Source organism: Taurulus bubalis (assembly GCF_910589615.1).
Source record: "Taurulus bubalis genome assembly, chromosome: 5".
Classification (NCBI taxonomy): Eukaryota; Metazoa; Chordata; class Actinopteri; order Perciformes; family Cottidae; genus Taurulus; species Taurulus bubalis.
The window spans coordinates 16,102,492-16,118,545 of record NC_136593.1 but is presented as its reverse complement, the minus strand read 5'-3'; the positions used below and the strand labels follow the sequence as shown (position 1 = coordinate 16,118,545).

Here is a 16,054-nt window from a genome sequence, read left to right as displayed (position 1 = left end):
CACACACACACACACACACACACACACACACACACAGCAAATACAAACACACAGACTGCCTGAGGAATTCAAGGAGCACTACTCTCTTCAATGTTGTCTCTGGACTTTCACAAATTAGCCTGGGTCATGTAAGATTCACACATACACACACACACACACACACACACACACACACACACACACCTATTCTCTGTTAATGAAGGTTAATTTGAGCCCCTGACTAACTGAGAACCGGTAAAAAGGTCAAAGACATGAAAGCAGTCCGTTGGTTTATATTTTGCTCCGTTTTTTTCTTATCTCTCATGTCAGCTTTTTTTTTTTTTTTGCTTATAGGATGCATTTAGGATTATAATTATGTCTTTGTCTATATTCATATAATATCCAGTCTGTGACGCATTAGTGGCTGTCCCTCCCTTTAACTGTGCTGATATTGGAAATCACTTTTATGTTTTAAAATTAATGTATAATTTGTTTTAACTTATTTATATTTTAAATAAATGTTAGATACAAGTGAAAAAAGATACAGATATATTTTGTGTAGCAGACCGGTTCATTAGTCTTTCTCATCTTGCTAGTAATTTCTCCAAAGACTGAATTTGTCACCCCTTGGTCCAAAACTGCCACACCATGACTCTCCTGAATTAATCAAAGTCAAATAAATTGGAAAAACATAATTAAATACATTAATAATATTAAAGAGATTACTAAAATAACTAGCAAGACATAGAGGACTTGAATAACTACAGTAAAAATTGTCAACTGAATATATTTTAAAGAGAGCACTCTCCGAGTCCAGGTCTCACACAATCAAAAATAATGAATTGATAGAAGGCCTAGTGGCCAGTACATACCTATTTCATATGATTATCAAATAAATTGATTTAAATCATATTTTTTGTAAATACAATATGTGCACTCACTGCCTCTGAATCAGAAACCTGGTCTTTTTTAAATGTTTGAATTATTTAAGTCTTATTTCAAGAGTGCAGAATGCATGGTTTATTTGATTATATATTCAAGATTTAAAAGTAAGCCAACCATCACTCTCAGGGAGGAAACATGAAGTTACTTCTTGTCATACAAGTCATGCTTCATACTCAAATTAGACCCACTTCTTTCGGTTGCCACTTACAGTATCCATGAGTGCTTTGAGGTGAATACCTGTTGATTCTGTAAATTGTTTCATTTTACAAATGTGTACAGATGCAGCGAGATCTGACGAGCTGTTAAATGATATGATATGTATTATAGGCGTTTGTATTTCTTTTCTAATAGTTTAGAAAAAAGGTCACTGGAAACTTACCGGGCATATGCAGAATATACGTAGTTATAGAGGGCACAAACAATATTATTATTTATTAACACATCCCTATAGACCACAAACAGTGAATACAGCGTTTCATCTTTTTTTCTCTAATACCATTTTATCATGAGGATTTATTCTGCTATCGTGCTCCAGTCTAATGTTTGTTTGGCTCCTAAAGACTTTGCTCCTGTACGCACATATAAAACACAAAACCACTGTCATCAAATAGGATTCATATATTATATTGACCACCAGCAGTAATTGACAGGAGACATTCTGCATGATGAGTAGCCTGCTTTTATTTTCGATACCAACATTTATATTTTGTTACAGTCACATTTTCTTGAACAGTGTTTTAACGTGTCGTGTAGTGTTTTAACAATAAGGTTTTTCATTATTCTTCTCCAACCATGATGCAGGCCACTGCTTTTCAAACCTCTCACAAGAAGAAGTATTTTTTTTAATTCATTCCCTACGTGAGTGCGCAACCTGCTGGACATTGGCCGGTATTACACTTGTCACCAGGTGTAGTACCACGCTTTGGCCGTTGGGCGGCAGGCGACGTTGACTAGTTGTCTGCAGTCAAAGATGGCGGTGCGGAAGAAAGACGGCGGCCCGAATGTAAAATATTTCGAATCGTCTGATACCATTTCTCAGTTTGATAATGTCCGCGTCTGGCTGGGAAAGAATTACAAAAAGGTACCGACCGCATGTTTTGTCTCCATACACACAGAGCTGACATGTTTCACCCTGAAATGCGGGTACTTACCTATTGGGCAGCGGCAGTGACAAAGAGAGGAGGGAGGGTGCTGCTGAGCGTCCAGCTGTTTGCCTCTCTCGAGCCGGGATACAAAAGGATGCTGAGCCAACAGCTGCAACAGATGCAGCCGCTAAACGCGGCATCCCTGCACGTTATTGTAGCTAAACCGATGCAAAAGCAGCACACAATCTGCCCTGCGAGGATGGTATTTTTGCAAAAGAGGTGACTTTAGTCGGCCAACCAGCTAGCGAGCTAGTTAGCTACCCGGCTAACGGTAATGCAGCTGAGATCCAGATGTTGGCTGTGTGGCGCGCAGCGCTGACTGAAGCCATGGCCTGTCTGTAATAGACACATTCATTTAACCAAATAACTGCATTATTTATTTAAGAGTGCAACAACAATAATTATGCAATTAACTATATTTACCATTTAATTCCCTTATCACATATTACATAATTACATATTACACTTACCCTAATTAATAAAAATGCTCCCTCCAGTTTTTTTTAAACAACTGAGCCATCAGTACACTGTTCACTGTGATCTGTCCTCTCTGTGGCTCAGCACTGATAGCCTCTCTGTGTTGATGTCCTCTCAGTATATATATATATATATATATATATATATATATATATATATATATATATATATATATATATATATATCTATATCTATATATATATATATATATATATATATATAAATATATATAAATATATAAATATATATAAATGAAGAGAGCGAGAGAGAGAGAGAGAGAGAGAGAGAGAGAGAGAGAGAGAGAGAGAGATGTCTTATCTTATCTGATCTCAGTACATCCAGGCCGAGCCCCCCACCAACAAGTCTCTGTCCAGCCTGGTGGTCCAGCTGCTCCAGTTCCAGGAGGAGGTGTTCGGTAGACATGTCAGCAACCCTCCGCTCACCAAGCTGCCAGTATGTGTCCTTTAACTGTCATTTACACACCAACACACAACTTTATCCCACTGAGGCATTTTAAACGGTTGTGTTTTCCTGCAGATGAAGTGTTTTCTGGACTTCAAGTCAGGTGGGGCTCTCTGCCACATCTTGGCTTCTGCCTATAAGTTCAAGAGTGACCAGGGATGGTAAGACTTTCTTTTTAGCTGATATACTTGTTTACTAAACAAACAAACTGAAAATAATGTGTACACATGCTCTGTATACAGTTGGATGTTGGCTATGTTGCTGTTTCTTGTTTAACTCCAGTCTAATTTCCTGGTAGGCGCAGGTTTGACTTCCAGAATCCGTCGAGGATGGACCGAAATGTGGAGATGTTCATGACCATTGAGAAGTCCTTAGTGCAAGTAAGTTTGCCACTGAGCTTTACTCAGAGAAAAATGCAATTGTAAATGGTTCCCGTTCTATTTTTTAAATTGTAATAGCAGTGTTTAAAATAGTTTTTTGTATTAAGAAAGTTTCTTTCACATCACTCACTTTTTACAACATTTCCACAATTTGACACAATTATAATGGTTGTTTTTAAGAAATCAAGTGTGAGCCTCAACAGGGGTCAGTTGATACATTTCCGTTGTTTGTTTTTTGCTGTAGGCATCACAGCATTATAATTGTAAAGGAAAAACTATATTCGAGAGATTGCATGTCTCTTACGATTATTCCATTATATTTGTGAAGTGTCTGAGAATCAGGATGCCGGAGATTTACAGAAAGAAACAATGAAGGGCACCCAGTCATGTGACCTGAGCAGTAATCCTGTTTAATCAGTCCTGCAGTTACACTACAAGATCCCTCAACTCTCTTAATCTGGAGAGCTCATCAACACTGACTGAGTTTTAATTTAGATTACATGATAATAAATATATATATATATATTTTCTGACACATCTGTTGCATTTCTCTTCATTTCAGAACAACTGCCTGAGTAGGCCAGTCATCTTCCTGAGCTCTGACATGGAGCCAAAACTGCTTGCGAAACTGAAAGACATCATAAAAAGACATCAGGTGTGTGTTTTGTTTTGTTAAAAGTCTGAGTGCTACAGACAGAAAACACACTGTTGTAATCTCCTTGTGACTTTATCTGTTGCAGGGCTCAGTAACTGAGGACAAGGCCTCCAGCTCCCATGTTGTTGTTCCTATTCCCACCAGCTTGGAGGAAGGTGAGGCTTCAGGTTGTTGTTTATTTTAGTGAATTCTGATGCAATCAGCTTTGTGCTGATTTCCCTTTCTCTTTTTGGTCCAGAGGAGTGGGTGCGTCCAGTGATGAAGAGAGATAAGCAAGTGCTGCTCCACTGGGGATATTTTCCTGACAGGTTGGTGCTGAGTTTACAGAGAGCACCATTCAACATTTTACTTTTAAATAGAAACATTTTACACTTAACTGGAGAAGTATAACACTGTAGAGTGGATCTGCAAATGTTGCTTAAATTACACAATGGTCTACCTGAGTTGTTTTTACAAGCCCAAACCTGTAATCTTCCCTCTGCCTTGAACTTTGACCTTGTTCCTCTCACCATTTAGTTACGACACCTGGATCCAAGCTAGTGAGATTGAGGCTGCTGTGGAGGATCCTCCCAGCCCAGAAAAGCCTAGGAAGGTACTTATTTTGTAGAAACTTTTTTGTAGTTTGTTGTCTCTGTTTTTGTGTCATCCATTCCCAATTTTTATAATCTATGTTCTTTATCCTCTCTTAGTTTAAAAATTCATAACAAATATTTTTTTAACGTCTGCTTACATACCCCATACATTTAAGATATTTAACATATTTCACACTGTTCAACTACAACAAATATACAGTATATATATATTTGCTGCATTGACTTGTTCCTGCCCTTCCTGTAACATATTCAAATCAAATATGCTGTTTTTAATGGGTGCATGATGCATCGTTACATCAGATGGAAAATATTTGATGCCTGTGCATAATTTTTATGAGCACAATTTTGGAAAACGTCTTTAAGTCTTGAGTATGTAAATGATGTAAGTTAATTGTATGTGTCTTAACCGTTTCTTTATGATACAAATCTGTCAGGGGACTGTTGAGTGTGCGCAGAGGTTATAGCTCCCTTATTTGGATTAATAGCTCATATTTTGTGCAAAACATTGAAGAATGAAGTGTTTGGGTAAATTGGCACTTGAATTACTCTGGCACTTTGCTGAACCATGAATTAAAGGCAGCGTCAGTAGCTCTTATTGTGTATTTAGAGCATCAATCGCTCAAGGCGCTCAGCACTCACTAAGACATGAGAGTAGGCGCGGTGAAGCATTAAAATGTTTGGAGCTGTTGTCACACAAAAATCAGCTCATTGTGTTAGTTCGCGATCCTGCCACTCTGTTTACTCACAGCATAAACGTCTCCCTCAGACCACAACTTCAAAGTGACTTGATTAAGATTAACTGCATTTGTCTTCATTCAGTGTCTGCTTCATTAATGTAGTTAAGTCTCTGTATAATTGTTTTTACGGAAACATAAATCATACAAAACTTCCATTGAACACTAACATATTTAATTTCTTTTTAATGCAGCCATTATTGCCCAAATGCAATAATGTTTCAGCCACAAAACCAACATAGGATCCAGAAAACACCTCCACTAATGTTCTCAGCAGCAGTACTTTTGCTGTGGATACACTAAAGATTTTATTACATTTCTAGGCATGGCATTTTAATCTGTGTGTACAAGATAACATTGTGCCATGTTGAAATTGACTGTAGGTGATTTCTAGAAGATTTTGCTAAAAAAAAGTGTCAAACACACTGCTTTAACTATGAAATAAGTTGGTGACATTTCACTCATTTCCCGCTGACATGCTCAGTGCTTACAATGCTCTCTGTATACAGGTCCATGCCAAGTGGATTTTAGACCTGGACCAGTATAACGAGTGGATGAATGAGGAGGACTATGAAGTGGGCGAGGGCTGCCCTAAGAGGAAGAGGATCTCAGCCAAGACCCTGACAGATGAGGTGACCACTCCTGATGAGCGGAGGGACAAGAAGCCCGGCAGTGCTAAGAAGAGGAAGAGGTCGCCGTCACCTTCCCCGACCCCTCCGCCTCAGGAGAGCAAGAAGAAGAATACCAAAAAAGGGTTGGTGACCAGTTGTGTCTTTCTGCAATGATGTCACACTCATCAGCCATTAGAACCAGTTGTGTCAGAGACATTATGCAGTATTGTAAAATAAGGTTTTTTATGTATGTGTGTCTGTGTGGACAGACCAACGACCCCGTACACGAAGTCTAAACGGGGCCAAAGGGAGGAGGAACCGGAGGATCCTAGTAAAGACTTGGACGAAGCATCACCTGTTCCAGCATCAGAAGAGGGAAATCCACCTAAAACAAGTACACAAACATTCAAAATATACATAAATAAAACCATATATGATCATTAAAATAAAGCTATGTTGCCTCCTTCAAGACTTAAACGTAGTTGTTGTCTGTTACTGGCTGACATTATACTTTCTTTTTACAGATAACACCAAGAAGGACTCTGATTCAACGCCAGTCAAGGGAGGAACAGATATGGGTGAGCAAAAAGTTTTGTATGTTTCATCTCCATCATGGCCACCTTTAACTACTTTTACAATAAAGCATCCCTTTTATATGCAAACACTGGAAAACACAGAAATTTGTTTCAGCAATGTATTACTTGATCGTGTATCTGGGTTTTAGCCTTACATTGTTTTTACACGACTTTTATCTCTAACTGCATGGAGGAGAAGTGCGCTTTTCAAACTGTAAATAAGTCCTCTATTCACTTTGTATTCAGTGAATGTTATGTCTCTCTGCCCTTGTTTTATATTCACCGACCATTCTTTTGTGATTCGAACAGACGAGCAAGAGGATGAGTCCATGGAAACAACAGGCAAGGTAAAGTAGTTTTAAAACTGCAGGAAAATGTGGGGACAGTGAGGGCAGTAAACGCATTTATCAACGTGAGTGTGTGTCTGAACAGGAGGAGGAGGAAGGCTCTCCAAGCGTGAAGGGTGAACCAGTGAAAGGCTCGGACCTTCACGAGGACAACGTGACCGAGCAAACCCATCACATTATTATACCGAGCTACGCTGCCTGGTTTGACTACAACAGGTAAGAAGACATTCTTCTTGAAAATGTTTGATGTAATCTGATTCCAGATATGTTACTGATGTATTTATAGAATTCAGATATGTGAAAAGTAAGAACTAGGTGAGATTAGCTTGTGTCAGTTTTATTTGATATAAAAACCAGTATAGTCTCAGCACTAGAGAGCACATGACTGATATTCATACGTATTTCAGCGGTGAGTCCTCATGATGTCCTAATTGTTCCCCCCCAGTGTTCATGCCATTGAGCGCAGAGCCCTGCCAGAGTTTTTCAATGGGAAGAACAAATCCAAAACCCCAGAGATGTGAGTATTCGATCCGTACACCGAACAAGATCCGGTATTATCTGAAACGTTTATCTGACACACATTTCAAAAAGCAATCCCACATGATACAACAGTAAGTTAAAATATCTTTTTATGCACCTCCTTCTTTCAGTTACCTGGCGTACAGGAACTTCATGATTGACACGTACCGGCTGAACCCTCAGGAATATCTGACGTCCACGGCCTGTCGCAGGAACCTGGCAGGAGACGTGTGTGCGATCATGAGGTAGTTGGAGGCTGAATGGGAATATTTCTACTCAATCCAGAGTTTTAACTTTGCATTTAGCCAGTCGCTTGTTTTTGGTCAAACTGCGATCACTGTGTGTTTCTTGTGCTGCAGAGTGCATGCCTTCCTGGAGCAGTGGGGCCTGATCAATTACCAGGTTGACTCTGAGAGCCGACCCACACCCATGGGTCCCCCACCCACTTCTCACTTCCACGTCCTGGCAGACACTCCGTCCAGTCTGGTGCCCCTGCAGCCCAAGACATCCCAGGTCCACATACACTCTCAGACACAAACACAAATAAAACATGCATACATGTTCTGGGTTGTTTTACACATGTCCTCTCATTGTGCACCTGTAGACGCCTGCTACCCAGCAGATGATGTCATTCCCAGATAAAGTGAAAGAGAAACCAGCAGATCTGCAAAACTTTGGGTTGCGAACTGACATGTACAGCAAGAAGACTTGTTCTATAAAGGTACAAGTCCAAGAAAATGCATGAAGGAAGGATTATTTTTCTGTACGTTTACAATAAGCTCCTATATTAACAAAGTGGTGTTGATATTTGTGCACAGAGCAAGAGCACAGCGAGCTCTATGAGGGAGTGGACCGAGCAAGAAACACTACTACTACTTGAGGTACTAGTTATCCCTTAAATCAATCGTGTGAAAATAAGAAAGTAGAAATGCGAAGCTAAATGTAGTCCCCACTTCTCTCAGGGGTTGGAGATGTACAAGGACGACTGGAACAAGGTTTCAGAACACGTGGGCAGCCGTACGCAGGATGAATGCATCCTGCACTTCCTGCGGCTGCCCATTGAAGACCCTTACCTAGAGGAACACTCGTCGTCCCTGGGACCACTAGCCTTCCAACCAGTACCTTTCAGCCAGGCAGGAAACCCTGTCATGAGCTCGGTGGCCTTCCTCGCCTCTGTTGTCGATCCACGTGTTGCCTCTGCTGCGGCCAAGTCTGCTCTGGGTGAGAAGGAGCTTCTTTTGGATTGTCATTATTGATTACTCTTTCGTAACCAAAAACCTTGATCTGCCTCTCCCTCTTAGAGGAGTTTTCTCGTATGAAGGAGGAGGTTCCTGCAGCTCTTGTTGAGGCTCACGTGAGGCGGGTGGAGGAGGCAGCGAGGGTCAGTGGCCGACAGGACCCGCTGTATGGCTTGGAGGGAAGTGGCATCGCAGGCACTGGCCTGGAGGAGGGAGACAGACCTGGTAGGATGGACACACACACACACACACACACACACACACACACACACACACACACACACACACACACACACACACACACATCTTGTTTCTCAAGATTAACTCAGTGGCCACAGTGCACTGTTCACTCTACCCTAAATCAATTATAAATAGAGATAAAAAGCTAATTGTAGTCTATCAAATAATTTTAACCCACTCATTATGTTATACTTAGATGATCAAAGCAGACCAGTGCTAAACTGCCCATATTTATATGATTCCCATAAATAGAATGAGCCAGTTGTATTATAAACAAAAATATTAGGCTATTTATTAGACCAACCATACTGAAATATGGAGATTCTGATATGTAATGTAATATCTAATATTAGTGATGCACCTGTCAGTGTTTTTTAACATCCGCACCCACTCGACCTGTTATGAGAGCCAATCTGCACCGACAAACCTGCAAAAAAATCAACAGATCCCGACCCGAAAACCATCAACCTAATGCATTATAGCAGCGCAAGTGTCAGGACAGAGATCTGAGAGACAGAGACATCCTCCTCAGGGCTCCTCCCACAGAGAGCAGCTACAGCTGGAGAGGTCCAGAGTGCTCTCTTTCTCCCCCACCACAGTAGTGGAAGGATCTAAGAGTATTCATTGTTACATTTATTGTACATTTATTGTAAATGATTGTAAATCACTTTGGATAAAAGCGTCAGCTAAATGACATGTAATAATGTAATACAAATTTACATTGTTCTTTATTTTTGAGTAATAGCAGCAGAACAAGTAGCCAATCATTACAGACGGGAGCTCAGTCTGTGTCTCCCTTTTTCTCTCTAACACACCGAGTCCCTTCTGCCCCCGAACATTTTGGAAGAAGAAGCGCTTTTCTTCTTATTGAAGTAACACAAGCGATTGTCCAACCAATGAGGATTTTGGTCGGACAATTGCATATTGACCAACCAATCCACCTACAAAATTGAAAAAAATGAAACACTTTTGCACTCGCCTTCTCTCTAGATGAAAGCAGTGATGAAAGTAAGAGTGACAGCCAACCAGGTGAAGAGAAGAGGGAGTCCAAGGTATGACGCATGTTCGATATAACATAAAGAGTCTGTTTTGTGAGTTCTGCTGATGAACTGCTGCGAAGCTCATTGTGTTTTTTGCTTTCCCATAAAGGACAGCAAAGATGGAGCGACTGAGGAAGAGGAGAAACAGGCAGAGAACGGGAAGAAGGAAGAAGAAAGAGGAAGAGAAGCAGAAGGAGAGAGGGAGAGGGAGACGGACAAAACCGAGTCAGAGATTGGTATGAAAATGCATCACAGTCTGAGAGAGGAAATAGTGTGTTCTTGACAAAGGTAAAAAAAAAAACTTTTCTTTTCTCATAGGTGATGGGGAGAAAGCGAAGGACGGGAAAGAGGGCACAGAGGAAGGACAACGAGAAGCAGAGAGTGAAGGAGAGAGGAAGGCTAAGGTGGAGCGTGACGTTGGAGAGGGGAACCTTGCCACTGCTGCCGCGTCTGCACTCGCTGCTGCTGCTGTCAAAGCCAAGGTACAGTTCATTATCTCTGGGCATAAAGGTACTGCTTCCTTCATCACCTTTATGCCTCTGCGTCTGCAGCCATGGCATCATGTCTTTGTGCTGCCTGTCCGTCCGTCTGAACCTCCTTACATACTATACTTTGACTTTCTTTTATGGCATGCTGCAGTACTATTACTGCATATTACAACATAGTACACTTTGACATTTATTATGACATTTTTATGATGTTAATGATATATACTATTAATTAGTAATGTGTATTGACATTCCATACACATATTGATGGCTGGAAAAAGTGAAGTATATTTTGTCATAACAAAATGACAATGTTGTATAATGTCAATTTGCTTTTTATTGATTACTTTTTACCCCATTTTCCTTACCTTACTATACTATTACTTTTTTATGAACATTCAAATTGTATTTGTATATTCTCTCTGATGTCGTTCTATTTTCTTTTTTATATATGTGTTTACAAAACATACAATGCTTTGTTTTACTTTTACATTTTTATGACATACTATAGGCACATTACAAATACAGTAGCAAATATTTTCACTTGGAGTTTGAGGTATGAAATAATTAGAATTTGGTGGCCAAAGGTCACAGTGACTTACAAAACACGCTTCTCGACATAATTCACGACCATATTAATGATAATTATGACAATTTCAACAAATTTTGAATTGGATAAAATTATGAAGTAATGTAATTTTTGACAGACATAGATATAAACTGCATGGCAGAGTCATACAACTATGATTCTAGTTTTTCTTACTTTCACATTTTGTCTAATCTAAGTTTCTCCTTCACTTTCTTCGTAGCACCTGGCTGCAGTTGAAGAGAGGAAGATTAAATCTCTCGTGGCTCTGCTGGTGGAGACCCAAATGAAGAAGCTGGAGATTAAACTGCGACACTTTGAAGAACTGGAAACCATAATGGACAGAGAGAGGGAGGCCGTGAGTTAGGGATTCTGGGATATGTAGTATCTCACGAGAGAAGTCAACCTATACAGTACAATATCTTTAACCTTTTTACCTTTTTTGTTTGTAGTTGGAGTACCAGCGTCAGCAGCTGCTGGCTGACCGTCAGTCCTTCCACATGGAACAGTTGAAATATGCTGAGATGAGGGCCCGCCAGCAGCACTTCCAGCAGATTCAGCACCAGCAGCACAGCCAGGCCGCCGGCCCTCATGCCAACCAGGCCGCCCCAGCACCAGCCCCAGCACCCCCGACCGCAAGTCAGCAAGCCCCCAACACACCAGCGCCGCAGCCGGCCCCCAGTCCCGCGCCTCCAGCCTCAGCCTCTGCCCCGGCCCCTGAGTCCCAAGCCCCTCAGGGTGCTCACACCTCGCCCCCCTGCCCTCCAGGTGCAACCCCAGCTACCCAGTCAAGCTCCAGCTCCAGCACTACTCCTGTACTCCATGGTGAGTTTAAAGCTTCTTAAATACATACTCTGCTCTCTCATCCCTACTTTTCGACTCAGATCTGTGTAGCCATCATCATATTTTTAAATAAATATATTTTGGATGGATGTTAATATATAATATACTAAATTCTCAACACACATACACTATTATCAGCGTTGAATTGTTTGTCCTGTTGACTTTAATGAGGACCACGTATTTCTCCTCATCACCTGTTGTACCTTACAGAGCCCGCCCCCCCTCCTCCTGGGGAAACACTCCATCCCTCAGCTCCAGTCCAACCTCCACAGTGAGAGACTCAAACACAGCCTGAGAATCCGAATGACTCAGACCACTTGCCGGTATCATCTGAAATGAAGAAGTCATAAACCGAAGAAGAACACATTTTACATGTTCAGCTCTTTTATTTGTTTTGTTTGTTTTTCTTCCAACAGGACAATTGACGTGAGAAAGAAAAAATTATAACGTATAAATCAAACCAGCTCTACTTTAACTCTGTCGAAAAAGATGTACTTTTTAAATTTAGCTGTTCGTCCTGTGCGGTCGATTTGACGGCAACATCTCATTTCATAATTTGAAGTTTAACACCAGAGTGAACTAAGAGGGTCTTTCCAACATGCTGCCAGTCAAGGAAAGAAGAGAAAAGACTCATCTCGTGTTTTCAGTGTTTTGGCAATTGTTGCATTTATTTTCTGCAACAGTTTGACACAGCTTGTGAAGTTTGTGCTTCGCAATCTCTCTAGAGTTCCCCCCCTTGTACTGTAGGTACTAATTCAAATATATGTAAGACAAAAATGCACTTTTAACATGTTTCCCAAGGTCTCATTGAAAGACTTGAAGCGTCGATGATTTAACTTTAGCACTTATATCATCCTTTTGTTGTCTTAAATACTTTTTCATGCTGAAGGTTTCGAAAACTTGATTGGAAATGTAACTTTTTCCGCTCTACTTTTATTTGTTTTACATGGACAAACAGTCACTTAGAGGGTCTGGCCTGGAGGTCCCATGTCTAAAACCAGATAAATGTCTGATATGAATGAAAACTAATTAGAAATCAGTTGGAAATGAAGTTGGTTTGGATGCAGTTTGAGACGATGTACTGTAAACTGGATTTTTGTTGTAGTTACAAACACATCTTGTGTTGCCCTGTAATGATAATATTTGAAAGTTCTGACAGCATGAAATCATCATCCTGAGAAGGCCTCTCTTTAAATATATCTTAATAATGTCCATCCTTTCGACAGCACTTAAGGAATAACATGTCAGTGAGGAGCTTCATGTTTTTCAAATCTGGATGAACTAAAGCATCCGGGAGTTTGTGAGGAATGTAGTTTTGTTCAAAAGGAATGATTGAAAGTCTGGGAATGATAATTATACCAGTGACTGCACGAGTGTTTATTAATAATTTGACTTTTTTTTTAATTGCTCAACCAAAATGTTTTATAATCATGTTTATCTCACATTTATTCAGTGAGTTGTATTGTGGTTGCTTGGGAAATTAAGAAGATTTTTTTAGCAGCTTGTTTTTCGCTGGTGCATTTCAAGTTACACATGGAAGAAATGTGAAGCCTGTCAAAAAACAAGGGAGTTTGCACCTTAAACAGCTGACAATGAAGAATTGTGTCCTTAATATCTGCAACAATATCCTCACTTTTTATCCTATCAATTTTTATATTTTTTACTTTGTTTTCCATCTCCTTACTTTTCATATGTCAACATTGTACCTGTATATTACTACATTTGTATCTTATATTTACCCTCTCCACTGTTGTGTATGAGTCAGGCAGGTTTGTTGGAACCGTCTTGAGATGTGACTGTGAGCATTTGTGGATGTGAACGCATGCCATTAAGATCTGTAAACCACATTACCGTTCAGTTTTATTTACAGTGCCATTTGTCGTGTGTCAGAGAGTTTGAAGAATTAAAAGGAACAGCTTCCTTCTGCACACGACAACATGTCACTTCAGTGTCATGAATTATAATCCAGTCAGAAGGTGAAACTTTACAGTTAATGTCCGTCAAGCCAGTATTGCAGACCTCACCATAGTTGTGAGCATAAATGGACTTCTTTTATCTGTGTTATTACTACATTGTGTGGATTTTGTGATATGAAATAAGTGTATGTTCAGTTTATGTAAGTTTTTCACTATGCTGAAGGTAGCAGCAATTGCATTGGTTATTATACAGTAGAAAACATTTTTCCTCAGTAAATTATCACATTCGGACTGACAGTTACTCTGGCAGTTTGTATTTAACAAGAATGCATAGCTAAAGGGGTTCAGGTTTTAATTACAAAATATTGGGGTAAAAATAAAGATGTGAAGAGGAAGTCATTGTGTGGTGGTTTGTTTTATTATTTATATTCTAAATAATTTAGCATTTGTCCTGTATGTGTAAATTCTGCGCCATTTAATTTTTTCATGAAGATGCAATTAAAAATGTCATAGTATAGTATGCCATGAAAATGTAATTTCCCAAAAAAAAAATTCACAATAAAGTTTGCTATAAAAACATCAAAAAGGCATAGTAGAGTTAGTCATTAAGAATGTCATAAAAATGATAGTATAGTATGCCATAACAAATTGCATTGTATGTCATAAAAACTTCACTTACCAGTCATTGTACACAAAAAATGTCACAGTATAGTATGTCATAACTAGAATGTCCGCCTATGCCTCTGCCAACCAGTCTTGCTACAGTTTACGGTCATGTCTTGTCAAAATTGTATTACTTTATAATTTTATCTGAGTAGTCATTGTGAAATTGTAATAATTAGCATTATTCATTATTCAATTATGGCCCAAAACTAGGTGACCTTTGACTACCAAATTTGAATCAGTTCATCCACGAGTGCAAGTTGACATTTGTGCCAAATCTGAAGAAATTCCATTCAGCCGGACAGACGACCCAAGAACATTATGCCTCCAGCAGTAGCTGGCACGAAGGCATAAAAAGGTCACAGTATGTGATAAAATTAAAAAAAAGCCATAGGCCAACATAAGTCATAGTTTCTAATATATCATACAAATTTCATAAAAATGTTGGCATAAAATATATCAAAAACATTGTGGTACGTCATTGTGAAGGACTAGGGTACGCATACAACTGGGAGGGCGGGTAAAGGTAGAAACATCATTATTCACCCAATAATAATAGTATTACGATGGGGAACAAAATCAGAACAAAGTGACAAATAAGAATAAAAAAATATGTTCAACATAAATGAGTTGAGGTCTACAAAACTCATTAACAAGAACTTAGGACAAACAACATAATGAGGGCTCCATGAAACAAGACACTCCTGACCCTTCTTCCACTGCACGATATATAGCTGTCGGTGAGACCATGGTTAATTGAAGGGGAGAGAAGACCTCTCTCCTCAGTGGGGTGCTGCTGAGTGTGATGGAAATTTATCATAAGGGCTTTATTCTTAAATGTGAATAGTGCTGAACTCTGAAAGGAGAGTTCAGTTCATCTTGACCCAGCCTAATCGGAGCCATCCAAGTGGGGCAATAACCGGTGGATCTCGGTTTGTTTTGGGTTCCTTTACTTTTGTTTTCTCCTTTTCTCTCTCACTCTTGACTCAGGGCCGCAGCCAAACAACACCTTCCAGGCAGGCATCAAGGCTTGTCTGGTGGGAAGGAGGACACTGAGGAGGAGCAGGGGGAGAGGGGAAAGGGCAAACATTTCAATAATAATTGTTGATGTATGAAATTCATGTTGAACTATTTCTTGGGGTCAGACCTCCGAACCATCTGTGGTGACAAGCTCTGTCCATTCAATTGAATTATTCCAAGTTTCTGTTTAATAAATGCTTAAAGACATTTAAGTGTTTCACATCACATTTGTTTTCTCTAAAGGAGATTGATAAGGTTAATTTATCAATCTGTAAAGGTACAGTACAATATATCATAAAATATTGTTTAAAAAAGAAAGTATGGTACTCCATCAAATTATCACACAAAAAAGTTAGTTTGCAATAAAATATGCAGATTTCAGAGCTCTGAATATGATATTTTGACAATTGGAACCATCCCAAAAGATGGTTTATAAAGGATATTATACAGCACATGATAAATTGACATGAAATATGCACCATGCTTTGTCATGTGATTGCCCTATAAAGACATATTTGAAGACTTGGAGGCTGAAAGACACTTTGGAAACTAGGATTTTTATTCAATACAGGAAGATGAAACGTATCACATTATCATA

General features: G+C 39.6%; 1 protein-coding gene across 1 annotated transcript; it reads left to right on the top strand.

The window, feature by feature from the left end:
• Positions 1-1,894: 1,894 nt before the first annotated feature.
• On the top strand, positions 1,895-12,233 carry smarcc2 (SWI/SNF related BAF chromatin remodeling complex subunit C2; the record flags this gene model as incomplete). Its single annotated transcript, XM_079218527.1, has 26 exons — positions 1,895-2,005; positions 2,880-2,999; positions 3,084-3,169; positions 3,307-3,388; positions 3,951-4,043; positions 4,129-4,198; positions 4,282-4,351; positions 4,560-4,635; positions 5,880-6,124; positions 6,251-6,375; positions 6,506-6,559; positions 6,866-6,903; positions 6,989-7,119; positions 7,349-7,420; positions 7,554-7,667; positions 7,782-7,935; positions 8,027-8,143; positions 8,241-8,303; positions 8,385-8,643; positions 8,724-8,885; positions 9,891-9,952; positions 10,050-10,176; positions 10,259-10,422; positions 11,238-11,372; positions 11,467-11,839; positions 12,068-12,233. The coding sequence occupies 26 exons, from the start codon at positions 1,895-1,897 to the stop codon at positions 12,130-12,132; spliced, it is 3,168 nt and encodes a 1,055-aa protein (XP_079074653.1). The 3' UTR covers positions 12,133-12,233.
• Between the last annotated feature and the right edge of the window lie 3,821 nt (positions 12,234-16,054).